Source organism: Channa argus, chromosome 1 (assembly GCF_033026475.1).
Source record: "Channa argus isolate prfri chromosome 1, Channa argus male v1.0, whole genome shotgun sequence".
Taxonomy (NCBI): Eukaryota; Metazoa; Chordata; class Actinopteri; order Anabantiformes; family Channidae; genus Channa; species Channa argus.
This window is the reverse complement of record NC_090197.1, coordinates 12933937-12951673: the sequence shown is the minus strand read 5'-3', so window position 1 is coordinate 12951673 and position 17737 is coordinate 12933937. Positions and strand designations below refer to the sequence as shown.

General features: G+C 38.7%; 2 protein-coding genes across 4 annotated transcripts in view; one reads left to right on the top strand and one right to left on the bottom strand.

The window, feature by feature from the left end:
* Positions 1-665: 665 nt before the first annotated feature.
* LOC137124191 (small ribosomal subunit protein eS19) lies at positions 666-3806 on the top strand. 2 transcript variants are annotated; one of them, XM_067498943.1, is made up of 6 exons: positions 666-809; positions 1010-1080; positions 1878-1978; positions 2533-2716; positions 2802-2856; positions 3398-3806. In XM_067498943.1, exons 2-6 carry the CDS (start codon positions 1010-1012, stop codon positions 3431-3433), a joined length of 447 nt encoding a protein of 148 aa, XP_067355044.1. In that variant the 5' UTR covers positions 666-809; the 3' UTR covers positions 3434-3806. The 2 variants fall into 2 exon arrangements, with proteins under 2 accessions (XP_067355044.1, XP_067355037.1); XM_067498936.1 differs by having other exon boundaries at positions 2512-2716.
* Positions 3807-5515: 1709 nt separating this feature from the next.
* kmt2ba (lysine (K)-specific methyltransferase 2Ba) overlaps positions 5516-17737 on the bottom strand; it is a 28330-nt gene continuing 16108 nt past the window's right edge. Inside the window, exons 17-36 of one of the 2 annotated variants that reach the window (XM_067498765.1) lie at positions 15981-16082; positions 15715-15825; positions 15458-15534; positions 14636-14814; positions 14379-14464; positions 14069-14203; positions 13742-13900; positions 13345-13462; positions 13123-13201; positions 12842-13002; positions 12432-12593; positions 9595-11920; positions 9199-9318; positions 8998-9116; positions 8700-8825; positions 8104-8356; positions 7841-7951; positions 7672-7755; positions 7456-7585; positions 5516-7342 (exon numbers count right to left, since the gene is read on the bottom strand). In XM_067498765.1, coding sequence (XP_067354866.1) covers positions 7067-7342; positions 7456-7585; positions 7672-7755; positions 7841-7951; positions 8104-8356; positions 8700-8825; positions 8998-9116; positions 9199-9318; positions 9595-11920; positions 12432-12593; positions 12842-13002; positions 13123-13201; positions 13345-13462; positions 13742-13900; positions 14069-14203; positions 14379-14464; positions 14636-14814; positions 15458-15534; positions 15715-15825; positions 15981-16082 — 4914 coding nt within the window. In that variant the 3' untranslated portion in view covers positions 5516-7066. The remainder of the gene's footprint in view (positions 7343-7455; positions 7586-7671; positions 7756-7840; positions 7952-8103; positions 8357-8699; positions 8826-8997; positions 9117-9198; positions 9319-9594; positions 11921-12431; positions 12594-12841; positions 13003-13122; positions 13202-13344; positions 13463-13741; positions 13901-14068; positions 14204-14378; positions 14465-14635; positions 14815-15457; positions 15535-15714; positions 15826-15980; positions 16083-17737) is intronic. The other variant, XM_067498773.1, reaches the window with a different exon arrangement.

The following is a 17737-nucleotide window of genomic DNA, read 5'->3' as shown; positions in this document are numbered from 1 at the left end:
GCAAATAGAGGCATGGACACTAGCGTGAATCTGAAAAGGTGACATATAGCAAGCAATTACATTTCTTTCATAAAACAGTAAAACCATTAACACCATTGCAAAAAACGTTTACTTTCAAGCTACAAACATATACATTCACGCCATCTCTCTAAAGGTGCAATTCTATGTAAAGAAAGACAAAGAAAGAGGATACAAGTGTCACTTCCCACCACTAGTCCCCCAATGAGGGCCACATTTGACTGTATCTGAAGACAGTAAACCCTGTCTGGCTGATTAAAAAGGAAACTTAAGGGTCATTAACCCACCAGGGGAACTGACTTCCTCAGCAAGGTGCTTTCTCCTCGCCTGCTGACTGCAGCATACTTCTTGAAAAGCCTTTGGAGCTTATAAAACAGAGAGAAATGGGACAGAGATGTGGGACAGGCGCCACAACACTACCCTCTGCTGGGATTCAGTGGAAATAGCTCACGCCCAGCATCATCACGGTGCAGAAGTTCGATTTGAATACAATTTAACCATCAGTTTCACTCACATATGATGCATGCAGTGTGTCCAACATACAAACAGAACATGGCAACATTGGTGTTTGAGATGCTTGGGTTTAAATGCCGAAACAGGTAGACGTTTCGAGCTGCTGAGGAGCTTAAGGTCATCCTTTCCAAATGAGGGTATCCTCCCTGCCTCCCTCCCTCCCTCCCTCCGCAGCATCCTCCTTGGCTTCCCCACCGCATTAAGTAACGTTACTATCGGCTAAACTTGCACTAAACACGATCAAAAACTGGCTGTCGCCATTGTAGGTTATATGAAAGGTAAGATCCGTTTTAATGCTAGGAAAAGTGAGAGCTGTCTGTATGGGTAACTGGCAGAAATGTTGTTTCATCTGCTGTCTCTCCAAGTTGGTTTAGCTAGCTGCTAGCTAACGTTAGCAAACAGGCAAACCACTCGGTGCATTCATCTTCATTTAATGTTTATATCTTTAGCTCACCTCTGTTTCCTATTATGGGTTTAGATGCCAAGTGTCACGGTGAAAGATGTCAACCAGCAAGAATTTGTCAGAGCCCTGTCAGCTTTCCTCAAAAAGTAAGTAAAGCTGAAAAAAACAAAAAAACAAATCCTCCTGCCGCATGACTGGCTCATCTCCACCTGTCAATCACTCAGGCTTATGGGAACTGACCTTAATGTAATGAGCAAATACATTTAAAGGTATTTATGGACTTCCACGTTTACATCGAGACGAGATGTCATAATGTTTCATTTATTCAAATAAGACAGTACTTTAGAAACTTAAACTATATGAATAAACACAGATGTGTATTATGTTTTTACAAAATCAGAGCAAACCCACAACTAAGGCTGCAACTGATGATAATTTTCTATTAAAGTTTTTTCTGTTTCTATAGAGTATGTGGTGCAAGCATCTACAACCATTACAAATATTAAATGCAAAAAAGGGCCATGTACTAACAATCCAATTATTAAAGTTGAGCAATACAAATTCAATCCTAAATTATATAAATTCCTTTTCAACTGACATATTTCTGACCATAGAAAGTACCCACGTGCTTTGTCATTCTGATTAAGCCTTCAAACCATCATATACTGTAACAAGTCATAAAAATGTGAAATGTATTTTGCCTTCAATCTCTCCCAAATCAAATAACAAGAAAACTCCTTATGGTGCTTAATTGTGATTTCAAAATCTTTTCTAATACTACTATTATCTTTTATTGCTAAATATGTTCAGATACTTGATCAATTCAAAATGTAATAGTAAATACATATGTGTGCAATGAATTCAATTCTTCTGTTCCAAATTGTGTTTGTGGAAATGGTCCCGTCTGTTGATTCATCTCATTGGCTAATAACGGATTTTTAAGGTCTGGCAAACTGAAAGTCCCAGAGTGGGTCGACACTGTGAAGCTTGCCAGGCACAAGGAGCTCGCTCCCTGTGATGACAACTGGTTTTACACCAGAGCAGGTTGGTTCCACTGGAAGTGTGCTGCAGAAACAATAACCCCATTCATCTATACAGTACTGGGCTCATATGCAGAAGTTAGTTTTTAATTCTAATAACTGATTAATTGTTTAAAGTAATTAAGTAAATATAAATGAAAAACCTTTTCGGTTTCAGCTTCTTCTGTGTGGTTTTGCAGTTTTGTCCCAAACTGTTCAAAATTTAAAAGCTCCATCTTAGATTGTTAAAATTTGGGTATTCTAACCTTGCAAAATTATCAATATAGAATTACTAAAATACTTCCTTGAACCCCCTCTCACCATCTGAACAACTCCTGGAGTTCGTAAGACCTCACATTTGTGAGATTTGAGCTCACAAGAGCAATTTTGCAATTTCTAATTTTTTATAAAACTGCTACAATATATACAATAAAAGCACATTCACATATATATTACCTATCAGGCATATTGACCCCACAGAGTCTGCAGATAAAAATTTTATATATTTGCTGAAATAGCTGACTTCATGTCTTTTGAGTGAATAAGTCAAGTCATAAGACTGTTTAAACACCCCAACAGCATCCACTGCCCGTCACCTTTATCTGCGAGGAGGGGTGGGCGTTGGTTCCATGATCAAAGTCTACGGAGGGCGGCAGAGGAATGGTGTATGTCCTGCCCACTTCAGTGTAGGCTCCAGGAATGTGGCCAGGAAGGTCCTCCAGGCTCTAGAGGGCCTCAAGATGGTGGAGAAGGACCCCAATGGGTAAGAGAGGTGGACGCTGGACATGAGACTGTGATCTGAATAAATAATGAAGGTTTTGTTTTTTGTTTTTAACCTGTGCTTACAGTGGACGGAGACTTACTCCTCAGGGCCAGAGAGATCTGGATAGGATTGCTGGTCAGGTGGGTGTGTTGTACATATTGAATAGTCATGGGCCAAATTGACCAGAACATTTTATTATTGACCTGGGTTTTAGTTGTGATACAGCACATTCTTACAACAGGCTCACTTTGATCTTAAATACTCCACCGTTTATATGAAGATTGTACCTTCTTGTGCGTCCAGACACAACTAAGCCATATTTTTTATGTCTTGGTCTGGAGTAGCGGTCACTAATAGTCCGGACAGGACTGAGTCTGCCTCCGGACCCAGGGCCGAAACCGACATATACACAGACAGATGTAACCGACAGATACAGTGACAGTTCTAGAAAAAGTTAAAGAATTCTGGAAAAGAAAAAATTTTAAACTGGCAGCTGAGTAAATTACTCAGTGATTATTATAGAATTAAATTACATCGTTGCAGTAATGTCTGTATTTATGTAATACACTTAGATAATTACTGTCATGCCATTATGATAAACAGTGCACATGCTTCCCAGTCTGATATGGCTGCAGACGTGTCCTCTCTGCTCTCTCCACATCTCCTTTTGTATTTTTTTAGGTTGCCTCAGCAAACAAGAAACAACGTAGTTTATAAAGCACCATCTGAGGACTACATGCAAAGAATCCAGAAATGCAGTAAGGCCTTACTGCTTATTTACTCAAGTTTGCTTGTCTCCTATCTCACAGCAGTGCTGGGGCCTTTGCTGGCGTTCTATAAATCAAAATCAAATATTTCCATCAATGTATTGTAACAGGTTTGCTTTTTATTTGAAATTCATTGTGAATTTCAGGATAGTAGTGACCTTGTGACAGAAAAACATAAAATGAACCTAGCACTGAGAATGCAGTATCACCAAGCAAGAGGATGTTAATATTGCTTTGCCAACAACTGTTAAAGTCCATATGGGAAAACAAATGTACTGGACTCTAATGTATCTTTATTCATTTATTAAATTCTTTTTAACAGATGGCTACATACTATTATATGTAAGCATGTTATTAATGGCATGGACAGTATATTATTGACCAAATCATACACAGGGTGTTCCCCTGTGGATTCAGACATGGTGTTGTAGTGTCAGCTTGCATGTTAAAGTATGAGTAACTGTGTATTTAGAGTCACCTTGCAAACACAGAAAAGTAACAGGTTGACTACTAGTGGTCATAGTAAACAGATGGTACATTTTGTCATCATGGCAAGTGCTGCTACAGTATCTCCAGGTAAAAGTATCGAGACTGTTTCACTTTTAGGTATGATGAAATGTTGGCTTTGTAACATCTGTAACCACAATATCCTATTTTGAAATTACTCTGTGATGAAACTTATTTATTAAATAGCAATTTTGATCAGTAACACTGCTAACACACTAATATTGAGTTTTCTATTAAATGAGGAAAAAATATGTTCTTAGCATTTGTTTTTTACAATAAATTTTATTCCATCTTGTATGTCACGATGAAACCAGTTTGTTGATAGCTATTTCTTCTGAATAATGCATAACTAGATAATAGGCATAACTGATGATTGTATGAGGGTAGAGTAATGATGCTGCATTACAGGTAGCTTTTTATACTTTTGATCTTAAACAGTAAAGCCCATCCAGGTGGCACTACCAGTGCCTTACTCGTACTCCAACAGATCCCCTAACTGCCTAATGCAACCAGGTCTTTGCAGTTTCTGGTGTACGCCTTAGCTAGCTGAGAAGTCAGCTACTGAATGAATTTATCTCAGTGTGCTGTTTTATGATTTGCTACCACTGTGGACTGAAGAGACCCTTGCCCTTATCTTTTAGTTTCAACACAGGTAGAGTTTTTATAAAACATTTTCAGTAAACAAGAAGAAATATATTCAACAATTCAAATGTATCTCTTGAAACACCCCTGCACTCAATGATATAGACACAGCAGTGGTATATGGGTAATTTAAATGTTAATTCATCAGTTTAGGGCATTTGCATAGATATTGTATATGCTTCATCTTGATTTAGGAAGTATCCTCAAAGCTCAGTGAGAGTACTTGTTTGCTCACCACCATAGCAGCAAAGACTGCTCATACTGCTGGAAGGTGGTGCAAACTCCAGCTCATGCGTCACCTGACTCCCTGTATGTTTACTATGTTTTAGTCCAACCCATTCGGCAGCTGCTGGCTCCTTTGCTAATGAAACCAGAGCAAACCCTGATCTCCATGTGGTTGGAATTCTTGCAGAACTTGTCATCAGTGATCGGCTGCTTCAGGCTCTCCACACATTTGTATGGGGACCAGTAAAACAAGTCTCTGTAGTTTACACACCATTATGTAAATCACTTGCCACTGCTTTTAAAAAGGAGTCAGTATGGTTACTGGAAAATAAACATTTATGTTAATTTATTTAAAAACAAAATTGGTGCTAATTAGTATTATTTGTTCTATTATTTGTTCTTTTAAATTATAGCACCCCTAAATTATGAAATCTAATGCTACATTTGTCTACAGTATATTAATTAGATATGGTACTATATATACAAGCAATAAACATAATTGTCATTGATCTTAGTTTACTCATTTTCTATGATCAGTTGTCAAATTCACCCTTTAGATTTTGCGGGGTTTGTACCGTGTCTAATTTCTTTTAGTATTGCATTATAAATGTGTGTAAATGGATAAAAACAATACACAAAAAAAAGTATTACTATATGCTCAATGAAACACATTTTCTTTTAATATATTAAACAGTAAAAACACTGAGGAAAAAAAAGCACCCTTTGAACATTTCAACATTTTATTTAACATAAATTATAAAAGGTGAAGGTAAAAAAATATTTAACAAGTTTATAATTTTTTATACAACTATGTACAAGCAGTTTTCACTCTTGAGCCAGTAACAAAGCTTTGTCAAATTCACTGTATAATCCTAAAAACCAAATCCCCAAAATTCAGTGTGGAGCTAACGGTCTAGCCTATCTAAATCCATTAGATAATGAGCAAACAAAAAGGTGTCCACCTATTTCTACAAAACAATTGCAGGCATAATAGTGTTTAGTTTTTTTGTTTTCATACTATCGGGATGTAATGATTAGATAAAGAAATTCGACAAAGCACTATTTCTACCAAATATATTATGAGTAGGAGGTAGTACACCTGAGACCCCCCCCAAAAAAACAGGAAGGAAAAGGTGCAAAACAGCTTAAAAAAACAAACAAACAAAAAACAAAACACTTCAATAGTGGCTCCTGCTCATAGTCACTCTTCACTTTCAAGTAGAAAGTTCAAACACATTTTTCCCCCCCATCAGCTTTGTGAATATACATTTATTGTTCCAATATACAAAAATACAAAAAGTTTATATTGTGCAGAGCAAGATCACTATATTCATTTCGAACCCTGCATCAAGGAAACTCTCTTACAGATCTTAAAATACACAAAAAGCACAAATAACAAATATAGAACAGACAGTAATAAAGGGATAAAAGCATTAGATCACAGCATCTATGCCGATTCAAATAAAATAGGGATTTTCAACTAATATTTGAACAAAAGGGAAAGACAGGTTTGGATGACTACATTTAAACTACCAAGGTCAATTGTCACCAAACCTACAATACAAAACGTGGAATCCAGAGTGAAGTTAAAATGTAGCTGCACTACAATGTACATGAGGTCCTTAGAGTAACTGTGTTTATTTTCTTCCGTAGTAAAAGTTGTCCCATCTGCTGTGACACCAGTGCCTCCCGAGTAGGCTGTCAAAATAAGGTGCTGAATGTCATTCTCCTCGACCTTGTATTGTGGGAAGGAGAAATGAGGAGGGGGAAAAAAAAAAAACCCACTCTGGTCGGCCTTTAGAATATCAATTAATCTTCTTAACACAGTAGTAAACTGAAATAAGGTTATTTTAGGTTTTTGCACTATTTTGTCTCTGGTAGTAATCACATCATGGGCTGATGTCAAACCCCAGTTCCAGCAGAGGCCACTAGTGACAAAGTCAACATTGTAAAATTCAGAGTGTATAAGATGGTGAAAAACTACAGAACAGTGTGAAATCTTATAAGTACTCTTCAAGCCAAGCTTTGACATATGGCTGAAATTTATTTAAAAGACAGAAAATAAAAACATTCTGCCCTTGACCACACTGTAAATTACACTTCAGCAGTTCAGGTGTGTGCGGATAAGCGACCTTACTCCAAGTTCACCCTTTGAATTCAAGTGCATTAAACAAGATGGGCACTGGTATGTGGTGTGCATGGTGATGTGCTAGTTTAGGAAGCGACGACAGCGTCTCGCCCCACAATTGCAATGCAGCTTGTTGTTCTCATCTTCAATGGGAAACTTATAGTCGTAGGTGAGCTCTTCGCCCCGGTAGATCTTTCTCAGGGCAAATATTACAATGTGCTTGCGGCCGTCCACGTTAATGACACGAGAATAGCAGTTTGGCTCACATGAGTGGTTGATGAAACGCGCTGCATTGCCTTGCATCGTCGCGTCCACCACATCGAAGTCGTCAATGCGGAACATGTAGCAGCCAATGCCCTGATGAGTGATCAAAGAACACGGACATCATCTTCACATTTCCTGTACATTCACACCTCAGACATGTAGGTTTTGGAAATGCGTGCATTTGAACAGAAATGCAATGCACTCACCTTACTGTCATAATATTTCTCCCGCTTATCAGTCAGGACAGAGCGTATCACGGTGCCAGCGTACTCTATAACCATCTCCCCAGCTTCTATGTTCCTCTTACAAAAAAGACCACGCCCATGAATTTGGGATCTAAACACAAGAAAACAAGTATGTTAATTTGAGTTTTTTTTGTTTCTTTTTATGTACACTTAACACTTTGTTTTTTTTGCCCTTACCTGTAAACACCTACTGCTTCTTTGGAGATTTTCTCAAGGTGTCTAAATCTCATTGCCATGGGAAGCTCACTGCTGGTGGCTCGCCTGTCAGTGTGAGATAGAAGTGGTGTCAACACGGGCATTCCTTTAAATTATTGCCTTTCCAAAACTTCAAACCTAATACCCGAACCTGGAAGACTTTAGTGGGAATTCATCCTCCTCTTCATCACAGGGACCTATTATGTCAGGAAGCTCTCTGTGCTGTGATGCCAGGAAGTTGAACATATCAAACGTTGCTTTGCTAGTAACAGAAACAGAAAGAAAGAAAAAGAATGTTAAATTGCTTTTATGTCAAATCACACAAAAAAGAAAAACATTTAAAACAGACCTTACTAACATTTGCACATTCTTAAAAACAAAAACAAACAAACAAAAAAGAATAAATAACTGTACCGTGTGTAGACTTCAGTTCGAGCGCAGCCACTCGGGTTGAGGGGAAGCTCTTCCTCAATGTCGTCACAGCAATGGAAGCGGAAGCGGTGTTGTTTGCAGTTTGCAGCACCCTGCAGTTGCTCCAGCAGGAAGATGACGGCATCGTGGACAACACCGAGCACACGTGGGCCACTCATCCCACCCAGAGGAAGCTGCTTGAGGTGAAAGCCTGCACGAGCTTCGAGGACACCGTCAATCACTGCACGCCAGGCAACTGATTGTTTGAAGATATCAGGAAGATGTGAATTGGCAAAAGGCCACACACAAGACATTTTTTTCCCCCCATGTTTACTCCTCTCAGCTGTTGTTTTACAAACAAAGGAGTCCAAAAGATCTATTTATACACAGCACAGCCCATAAGGTGCTTCCTCTGCTTCCTGGGATAGCAGAGGATCACCATTTTTAACACAAAGCACTGTAATAATATACGTGGTTAATGTAATGTAAAAACATAGTCAGAAAAAAGTTTTTTCACTGGAATGAAACCTTTAAAAATTCCTTTTGTGATTAAAAGTAACATGCTGGCCAAAATATTAAAAAAGTCAAAGTGTTCTCACCCTCAATGCTGTTAGCTTTAACACTAAAGCCATCTTCACTGGTGATCTCAAAGCGCAGGTGGGGCTGATTCATGTAAGTCCTCTTTCTGTGTTTGGGTGCTGGTGAATCTTCGTCTGAGCTGATACCTGCAGAATTATTTAAAAACAATTGCTATGTAAAGCAACTGTTACTGAAATGTAATAGTATTTTGAACTGTTTTGAATCATTTGAATTTGTAAATTTAGGAACTATATCATCTCGAAATTACGAGTGTTTAAAATAATGAAATATTTCAAATCAAAATGTTCAGCTACAAACCTGAATAAGGGCCCCAATCTGAGAGGTCTCCATGGCGAGCACTGACCCATGTGTGTGTATTACTCCGAGTTTGACTGTTGGTTTGTGGGGATGTAGTCGAACTCTCAAACTGAGGACGCCTGGGTAGAATTGACAGATGAATAAGTGCTTTAAAACGTAGTACAAAAGGCTCTAAAAAAGAATACTTTAAAATGAACTGACCTGGAGGGTGGAGGTGGGGGTGGAGCAGTAATTCCTAATGGTCGAGACCCTGACATCTTCTCCTGGTCCAGATCAAGAATGTCCTTCATTGTTGGAGCTTTCATTCGCACACCACTTGGTCTGTTCAAAGACAAATGGATACTTTAAATGTTTTCAAGGTTTAAATGTTTTGGTTGAGAGGGCTGAAATACAATGTTCAAGTTTCAAAGCTCTAAGATAATAATGTAAAGGGACAAGGTTTTATCAGCTAACAGCTGGTTTAAGCTGTATGGTTTCTAAATTGCTGTCATGACATACTTCAGAAATTTCATTATGTCCTTGTATGCACACTACTGGCTTTATTTTTACATTCTTCTAATCCTTTCTGTGAAACTCAAAATCTAAATCTTTCAATACCTGGCTTCATTAACTTCATCCAGCTCACTTGAAGGATCCCTCAAGAAATCCATCTTGGATTTCTTCCTGGATGGTCTTTCAGACAAGGATGACACTCTCTTGACGCGTACCTGGTGGCGTGATGAAGCTGGGGCTGGTTGCAGGTCTGGCTTGTTGGGTAAACCATGGGGTGACTCTAAATGTAGAGCTGGTGACTGATCTGAGTTCTCTGAATCCTGAACCTGAGATGACCTTTGACATCTGGCCATTTTGTTACTGAGGATGATGGGATTTGTCTTTGATGCGTTGCGATGTGTAGCCATGGCTCTATCAATAATAGCTTGAGCTGTGCTTTCTGCAACATTGGCGAGGCCTGACTCAGGAATTGTAAGAGGAGCTGTAGGAGTGAGAGTCCCACTGCTTTTCACAGGCACTAGTCTGACAATGATTTTTCTATCGGAGGGTGTTGTTGTGTGGTTACTGGCAGGAGGGGCACTCGTGCAGGCAGTGTTCGAGTGAGGCTTTTTTATGACATGAGGGACTATGCGGCGCAAAGCATTGTCACTGTGAAGAATTTTTGCTATCTGACTTATTCTACTATAGGCAGGGGAATTCGTATTGAGTGACTGGTAAGTGTTTGATCTTGAGTCTTTGATAAGAATCTGACCTTGGCGGTTGACCAGCAGGACTTGAGGGGAAGGTGATGGGGCTGGGGGTGAGTTAGCAACTGTAGCAATGTTCTGACTCACATCCTGCTGCTGACTTCCAGGTCTGTCCAAGCGGATAGCAATGGTTCTGCCCGGTGTGGCACCAGGTTGAATTGGTAAAGCATTTAAGCCATTGATCACAATGGGTGAGGCAACTGTGCATGGGACTGTAGAGAAAGTGGCAGGAGAAGAGACAAATGCATTATTTACTGTCTGCGTCAACCGAGGGTGCAGCAATTTGACATTATGTGGCTGTTGGAGACATGGTTTTGGTATTTGAGGCAAGCATTGGAAGCTTGGTGTGGGACGCTTTGACTTGAGAACGACAGTCTTCATTGGCGTCACACGAGATTTTTTGGTGTTTTGTTCTGGAGAGTAGTCGGGGTCCTTTAAGTCATCTCTAAATCCTTCAACTGAATCGGCTGATGAACTTGTGTCATCTTTATCCTCAGCGTCATTGTTTTTTGGGCACACTACAGCGGCATCTTCAGCAGAAACAAAATGACCTGTTGCTGAATCTAAAATAACCTCATCATGAGCAGTTTGTCCCTCGGAGCTCATTTCAACCTCCTCCTCAACTGACATGCCATCATGCGTGTAACCTAATTCAAAAAGAGCAGATGGTGAGGGATTTTCTGGAGTCTCTATCTCAGTCTTTCCTTGTTCAACTGTTGACGTCGAAAAAGTGTAGATGGACTCCAACCTTTTTAAAGCAACTGTCAGCTGTTTAGTAGGTGTATTAACATTTGTATAACCTTTGTCTTCTCTGTCTCCTCCTTCACTGCCCTGAGTTTCATCGGCTGCCTCACTTTCATCACTCTCTGAGCCTCCGTCTGCTCCATCTAACTGTGAGATTGACTGTGATGAAGGGAGAGGACCTGAGACATCTGAGCCACTAGCTGCTTCACACACCACTGTCTGTGAAAATGTGAGGTAACGGCTTGAGTCTTCATCAGACTCATTCTCCCTATTTTCCTCCTGCATTTCTACATCCTGCACTAAACCTTCAGCCTCTCCTCTATTGCTTTGTGCTCCACAGTGAAGTGCCACATTTTCAGTGAGAAGAGACTCGTCAAAGTCAAGTTTAGCATTCAGCATGGAGGCTACGGCTACCTCTGTGTCAGTGTCAAAAACAGTATAAGGCAGTTCTTGGGCCATCAGGTGAGCTACTTCCTCTTCTAAGTTATCAGGGGCTAACGAAATCCCATTGGTTGTGGCCACAGCTGCATCTTCCGCCTCAGATGATGCTAGGAAGTCTTGTGGAACCTCTGCAGAGATGGGAGTGGTAATTTTAAAGCTCTGTCTGCCTCTAGGGGATTGAGTGATGGCACCTTGCCGAGGTGACAGTCCTGCAGAAATGCTAGAGTTGGATCTTGGTGGGGAGCTCCAAACTGGTGATAGTGAGTTCTGTCTTGAGAGTGGAGGTGAGGATGGTCCAAAGTTTGATGGTCTTGGAGGGGAGTTGAACAGGGCACACCTGGACGTGATGGTGCCACCAGAGCGGAGGGTCATCGGTACAGATGGGTCGCTGTCAGTTGGTGAGGAACTGCATCGGCTTCTCATTGAGAGCCTCCGAGGTCGACGAGTGTCCTCCAAGTCCCTCAGCGTCAGGATGTGATGTGATTTGGGAGGGGCACACCCTGAGAGGATACAAAGAGGAACAAAGCGTGAAGTAATGGCAACAATGCTAAATTCTAGGGTTTATCCAAAAAGGCAGATTAACTAAACACCATTGGAAAGTGCATTCTAACTTCTGCTGCACTGCCACAATTCCAGTGACAGCATGCAGCAAAGTTTGTAATTTTCTAACAGCAACAATCTGACAGACACCCACCTAATGCAACAATTGGTTAAGTAAGATCTGATTTCTGATCTTACTTAAAACTGAATGCATTTGAGGGGTTGCAGTGAGAAAACACATTTGCCCTCATCATTTACCCCTCTCCATAGAGAGGGGTAAATGATGAGGGCAAATGTTATCTCACATTTTAATATGGATAATATTAATATGGATTTTCAAAAACATGTAAACACTTCTTTTCCTTTTGAAGTGGTTGGACAACACAGACTAGTTAAAACAAAATGTATTTTAATTGCATTTTTATTTAAAAACCATAAATAAATTGGCCTCTGAAACAGTATTTACTGTACCTGGAGATGGAAGAGGTCGAGAAGATCCTCCTGCAGGTCTCCTGGTTTGTGTGTAACCTGGACTTTTGGATTCGGGTGTATTGTGCGGTTTAGAATTTGGTGATGGAGTAGTAGTCTTTATTAGGCTATGTGAGGAGCCTAAACGATCTGGGGACTGCATATCTGTAAAAGAGGGAAGGGTATTAAAGTCTAAAAACTATGCAACTGGTCATATTGCAGGACACAGTATCTAATGATGCTCTGATATATATTCTATCAAAAACTGTTTAACAATTTATCCTTCAACTTTGATGTTCTCTCAGCTGTACAGGACATTTTAATGGTTTTAAGCTTTTATTTTTGTTTTGTGGGTTAGTTAAATCACAGCACAGATTAAAGTTATTTTTACATTAGAGTAAGGTTGTGCTCACCTCTGTGATGATTTGGACTATGGACTATGGTGTGGTTTTCCTCTATGTCCCATCGAGTATCTTGTTCCTCACCAGGGAGAGGCGTGCTTACTTCGGACACCTTACAGGTGTACTTACAGCGCCTACGGGGGTCCACAGTGCTCCAATATAATCGAGAGCATCTAGAGAATGAAGGGAAGAATGCATTCATGTTAAAGTGTCTCTTCATTAGAATTATTAAAACATTTGAGTGTGTATGTTTAACTAGCCCTAAAATAAGTGTAATAACAAGGACCACTCACTGATAGCCGACAGGATACAGCATCCTCCCATTAGAAGATAGCTCTGACAACACACCAAGTTTCTGAATCTGCAGTGAGCCTGCAAAAAATTAAATAAAATAAATCAAGCCCATCATTCTAAGGTCAGTCAGTATAGTAGTTCACTTTCATCCATTTATGGAGATACACGCTGTACAGGAAAGTGGCTCGAACCAACAACAAACAGCACCCATCTATTCTTACCTATGGTCATGTTAATGGATTCCGGTTCAAGGCCTGTGAGAAACTTTCTCTTGAGATTGATTCCCTCAAAGTCCACGTATACCCGCCGAACGACTTGAAACCCTTTTCCAGACACCATCTAGAAGGGTATGGTACAGCTGTGAGGTTTCAATGGGTAAACATTTTTGTCCTCTCTGGCAAAAAGGTAAACTATATTTTATAACTACACCGATCAGGCATAGCATTATAACCACCTGTGCAATTTAATGCAATCCAATATAGTAGCTCTGTAATTAATTCTACATTTACATGGTTATAATTTCTCAGTTTTTAGGTTGAAACTACCAGAAAGATGATAATAAATGGTTTATAATGAAACTGAAAATAAAATAGGCTTAGGGGAAATCTGTGCTGATACCTTTGCACTAACAAGATCCTTGTGTATGTAGCAGTACATCTTCCTGTCCTGCTGAAACACACACTTCTCCACACGAGCACACATGAAGTGGAAATTACTCTGGCAGGTAGAGAGACAGCAGCCCACAGTTGCTCCTGATTGTCCACAACGATCACAACGCTGAAAAATAAAGGACGAAAAATAAAAAATATAATTTTATCATGGCCCTTTTCACAGAGGTTCATCGTGCAACTATTGCCCCTGTAATCACATAACATCTGAGGTAGATTTTCACACATTGTACTGAGTACATAAATCACCGTTCAATTAGAAGTTCCAGTAACTCACCAGGTGGCGCCCTCTTGAGACAGCCGTGTGCACTTGCAAAAGAGCACTATTCTCTTCATACACCTCTGCAGACCAAAGGCAGCAGTTAACATGGGCCCATTCATTCTGTCCCAAGTACAGCAGCCGTCCTGCATCCTACATGGATAAAATTTAGAAATTTAGAAAAGTACTCAAACTAGAAACTATTATTTCTTATTGAAATATTTACATGCCTACTCGTTTTGGAAATTTCATTTAGGAAAGCAAACATGAATTTTAAAAATAATTAATAATACTTAAAAGTAAAGGCCAGTAATAGAGCTCAACTCACACTGGGAGCCGAGTCTCCACATTGTTGGCATAGCGCACACTGCCTCATATCTTCATTTTCTGTAGTTTTCACATCCCTTTTTACATCTGTCAAGAAGATGCACCAAATATATCTTTAATTAATTTATTAATCTGAGAAAGCACATTGAAACAACATAGGTCCTTCTTTTTATTTTTTTAATGTAAAACCTGCACAGAACTATTTGTTACACATGAAAAGGTAATAACTAATATAACAGACTCCTTTAGTTTCCGTACCATGTGAATGCATTGAGAGGCTGTGTGACGCACCAGATGCCTCTGCACTAACTGATAGCATAGAGTCAGTCTCCCCTGCCTGTGGGCCTCTGGACTCCTTAGGCTGGTATGTCCTCTCCAGCCACTGTGCATAGCTGTGTTCTTTAGATGGTGGGAGGACCGCCTCAGGAAGCATGCCACTACAGAGTGAAGGAACAGTCAAACAGAGAACTGATAAATGGAGGATATTAGAGATAAGCACCCATCTACTGCTTTGTCATGGGTCCGAATTGTACGCCATACAACTGACTAAAATTGCATTTTGTCAGTAGAGAGAGCATTTACCTAAAAATTCATTTATGCACTAAAGCTTGAATATTCATAATAAAGAAAACATTTAAACTTTTGAGGAATCAATTCCCTTTTTGAACATTTTTACATGTCTCAAATGCTCATGCTTGAATTGAATGTGTGCATAACCCAAGAAACTTTTGGGACCAAAGACATAGCTAGTTACATCCAACAATCATTCAGTTAGGGGGGTTAGATATGACTGAACGCAGAGCATGGGAGTGTCAAGACATAATTTTAAGGAAATGATGGGAACATTGTAGGTGCTCATAATCATTTTTACTGAAGTGAAAAAGTAGAGTAAACATGATATTGATAAAGTGGCATCACCCAATTGTCTCCTGCTGTTAAGATTCATAATTTAAAGGTCTCTGAGGCACAACAGATCCACCATTACCGCTGAATGAATTGTATGCAGATGTATTTCTGGTCTTAGGTCAATTAGGTCTGAAACAAGCATGAAAAAGCACGCCTGGGTATAAAGTTAGTTACCTTGGAAATTCCTCACCAAATGAGCCCCACTTTTTTAGACTGTGTGCAGGAAACCAGCTAAAAACCCGCTCCATCAACTGTGATTAAAATACAAAGGAAAAAGAACATTTTTAGGTAAAACGTTTAAGTAAAAAAAAGAGAAAAAAAAAAATCACGGTGAAGGACAACTTTGAGTTGGACAATTTTATATTTTTAGATTTGTCTGGTGACTCAGCTCTATACTTCATCTTATCAATGATAAGGAGAGTGAAGCTCACTTTGACATAGTGTTCCCTGGCCTGACTGGTTGGTCTTTGCTCTTCAGGGACTAGTTCCTCCTCCTTCATCCACTTCCTCATCACAGAAACAACGTCAGCGTGGAAATTTTTCTGGGTGAGCGAGAGGAAAGGGGAAGAAAAGAAGAAGAAAACAAACACCACATCTATTTTTAACTATTTTCCTTACTTTCAGTGTGATCAAATGTGATGACTGGTTCCCAGAATTCAGAAAATGGACAATAACAACAACATTAATAAACTCTTACTATTGAGGAGTAACCTCCCCCTTCAAACTTCTTCTCCATGGCTTGTAGATCACAGACTGATCGGTATTCCCTCATAAACCCTGAGTCATTTGTTTTCTGACACTGAAACACAAACACACCAAATTAAAAATAGCTCTGGATTGAAGAAAAGATATAAATTTACCCGATTAAGTTAAATTATGTGGATAAAAAGATAACTTGAGATATATTTTTTACTCATTACAGCTAACAGGGTTCATACACCTTCTAAAAGGTCAGACTCAAGCACCATTCAAGCTGTTCCAGCACTTTACAGCTGTGGTAAATTAAATATTGCAAAAGTAGATAAATACAGAAAATTATTATCACTTTTAAAATCATTAAAAAGATGGCATTATGTTATAAAAAAACAAAATAAATTTCTTAATAGCAGAAAAAAAATTAAGATGCACACACTTGACAAATATTTTTCAAAAAATTAGTTATTAAAAAATTTAAAAAGGTAGGAACATTTGTCTTTGTATTGTGCAAATCAAAGCAAAACTTGCTGTGACAAAACAGCATTAACAACACAAACTAGTGCCAAGTAAAGAAAAAAGTTGCATTATACACCAATTAAGCCTAATGTTATGACCACCATGAATTCTACATTTACAATGTTGATTGTTCGTATTTTTTATGTTGAAATTGTCATTAATGTGAAAAATTCTACAATGTTGGTATCATTGAGATCATAGTTGGTGGAGTCATACTGGAGTGCATCATGTAAGTGTTAATGAAGTGTTTTGGCCATGCTATTTAAAATGAATGAGAAACCAAATTAATGATTGAGAAAAAACTGCTGATTGCAAACAATGTGAAAACCTTTTTTTCCACTTTGCTATAGCCTACTCTGTAAACCATAAGTTGGCTGGTTATGCAGTGGGATAATGTTTGCTGAACTTTTCAGTTTTCTGCAAAGTCTGCAATGTATAGATTGCTAGTCAAAACTGTAATTTAAGATATGGTCAGAATGTTGCATTGATGTGAATATGAAAACAAATTTAAGATATCTACAATTCAATTCTGACTATCTGTAATGTGAATTCTTGATATCTTTAATTACATTGTGTCAATTTACATATTCAAAATTACATCATTTAAGATCTCCAGAATGGCATCACAGACATCAGTGCGCCGTATCAGCATATATTCGATATTTGCAATATTTTTCGGACTAGTTAAAAAGTAATTACAGATACATTTCAGTTACATCATAATTTTACTTTCAGATAGCTACAATTGAATTTCAACTGGTTAAATCTTAGTTTGAGACATCCAAAAAGATATCTTGTAAAGGTGATAAATTAAATTGGCACCTTTAAAATTAATATTTTTAAATGAAATTAAGACTATTCAAAATGTCATTCAAGATGTCTGTATTTTGAATGTTGACTATTCATAATGTAATTCACATTACCAGTCAGACTTGGATTGTAGATATCCAATGGATATCAAATGAAGTCAATGGAACATTCTGACTAGTCAAAATGTAATTAACAGATATCTTTAATATTCTGACTAGTCAAAATGTAGTTGCAGATATCTTAAATAAAATTTTTGACCAGTTATAAATACATTTCAGGTATCTGAAATTTGAATCCTGTCACTCCAATGAATGCTAAAACAGCGCAAGTGACCTCATTTGCAGTACATAAAGGATTTGTGACTAGTCGAAAAATAATTGTAGATATCTTAGATGTTCATTCTTACTAGTCAAAATGCTGCTCTTGATATGT

Excerpts from the sequence above, each read along its gene's own strand:
- LOC137124191 (XM_067498936.1), top strand. The coding sequence starts at position 1,010 with ATGCCAAGTGTCACGGTGAAAGATGTCAACCAGCAAGAATTTGTCAGA. Across the intron at positions 1,081-1,877 it reads CTGTCAGCTTTCCTCAAAAA|GTCTGGCAAACTGAAAGTCC; the intron begins GTAAGTAAAGCT and ends CGGATTTTTAAG. Across the intron at positions 2,717-2,801 it reads GTGGAGAAGGACCCCAATGG|TGGACGGAGACTTACTCCTC; the intron begins GTAAGAGAGGTG and ends CTGTGCTTACAG.